Source organism: Mastomys coucha, unplaced genomic scaffold (assembly GCF_008632895.1).
Source record: "Mastomys coucha isolate ucsf_1 unplaced genomic scaffold, UCSF_Mcou_1 pScaffold7, whole genome shotgun sequence".
NCBI lineage: Eukaryota > Metazoa > Chordata > Mammalia > Rodentia > Muridae > Mastomys > Mastomys coucha.
Window position 1 is genome coordinate 19,415,739 of NW_022196913.1, and position 1,559 is coordinate 19,417,297.

The 1,559-nt window shown below is 43.4% G+C and overlaps 1 protein-coding gene across 2 annotated transcripts in view; it reads right to left on the reverse strand.

Moving 5' to 3' along the window:
- Positions 1 to 890: 890 nt before the first annotated feature.
- LOC116081783 (L-lactate dehydrogenase A chain-like) overlaps positions 891 to 1,559 on the reverse strand; it is a 5,041-nt gene continuing 4,372 nt past the window's right edge. For both annotated transcript variants that reach the window (XM_031358475.1, XM_031358474.1), the window contains exon 2: positions 891 to 1,508. In XM_031358475.1, coding sequence (XP_031214335.1) covers positions 922 to 1,508 — 587 coding nt within the window. In that variant the 3' untranslated portion in view covers positions 891 to 921. The remainder of the gene's footprint in view (positions 1,509 to 1,559) is intronic.

Genomic DNA, 1,559 nt, shown 5'->3' on the forward strand with positions numbered 1-1,559 from the left:
AGTATTCTCAAACTCCAAGTGGTTTATCATCACTTGCACTTCCATTCATCTCCTACATAAAACATGGAAACTCTAAATAGAAAATGAAAATTAATACTAAAAGGAGAAAAAATAATGAAAATTAGAATAGAAATCAGGCAGTGGTGGCACATGCCTTTAATCCCAGAACTTGGGAAGCACAGGTAGGCTCTACAGAGAAACCCTGTCTCAGAAAAAAAATCAGAATAGGGAAAACAAAAAATAAAATCCAAAAACAGAATTGTAAGTATAAATTAAGATATAAAAACAATGAAACACAACAGTCTGAAATTACCAATTAAAAGACGTAGACTGATAAAATTGCTAAAACCAAGATCCAACTGTAAACTGTCTAGGAAGAGCCTATTTTCTTTCTTTCTTTCATTTTTTTTTTTTCATTTTTGTTCAAGATTTATTTGGTGTTTTCATCAGCATGACACTTGAGTGGTTGGTTCCATCATCCATATGCAGATCTTACATTTCACATAATATTGCAATGTACGCTACAGACACATATAATATTTGAAATATTCTGTAGAACATTCATGCACAAGATATGAATAATGGAGTTACACACTGGAGCCAGGTTATCACTAACTGGGAACTCGTTGGCCTAGGCATGTTTGGTGAGGGTGCGCAGGGTAGCAATGCAGCAGGCTCACAGGGTAATCGAAGCCTACACACAGTTGGCAGTATGTCTCAGAGACAGTGAGACTGTCACACTTACCAGGTTACCACTACACAAGTACCACTTGGCAGCAGGGCAGAGCTGAGGGAACTGAGATTTTTCCACAGACCACCTCAACACCACTGTACTAACCACAGCTCAGATGAGAAGTGTGTGGTCTCCATAGAAACCCTTATGCAGCTTGAACAGTGAAGTGCTAGGACACTGGGAAGACTTTAGAACTGCAGCTCCTTCTGGATTCCCCAGAGGGTATCTGCACTTTTCTTCAGGCAGGCCTCTTCTTCAGGAGTCAGTGTCACCTTCACAACATTTGAGATTCCATTTTGTCCCAGGATACATGGGACACTGAGGAAGACATCATTGATTCCATAGAGACCCTTAATCATGGTGGAGATGGGATGTACCCACCTAAGGCTCTTCATTATGCTCTTGGCCAAGTCGGCCACAGAGAGGTCAATGGCCCAGAATGTGTAACTTTTCAGCTTGATCACCTCATACGCACTGTCAACCACCTGCTTGTGAACATCCTTCCACTGCTCCTTATCTGCGTCAGTGCCCAGTTCTGGGTTCAGAGACTTCAGGGAGATGCCGACAACGTTCACACCACTCCACACAGGCACACTGAAGTCGCCATGTTCTCCCAGGACCCACCTGGAACAGCTCAGCGGGTGAACCCCTAGCCTTTTTCCCATCAGGTAACGGAACCTAGCTGAATCCAGACTGCAACCACTTCCAATAACTCGGCTTTTGGGAAAGCCACTGATTTTCCAAGCGACGTAGGTCAATGTGGGGAGCCATAAATCTTGAGAGGCATTCGCCATGGCAAGATGGCGCCTACTTCCGCTGTTAACTC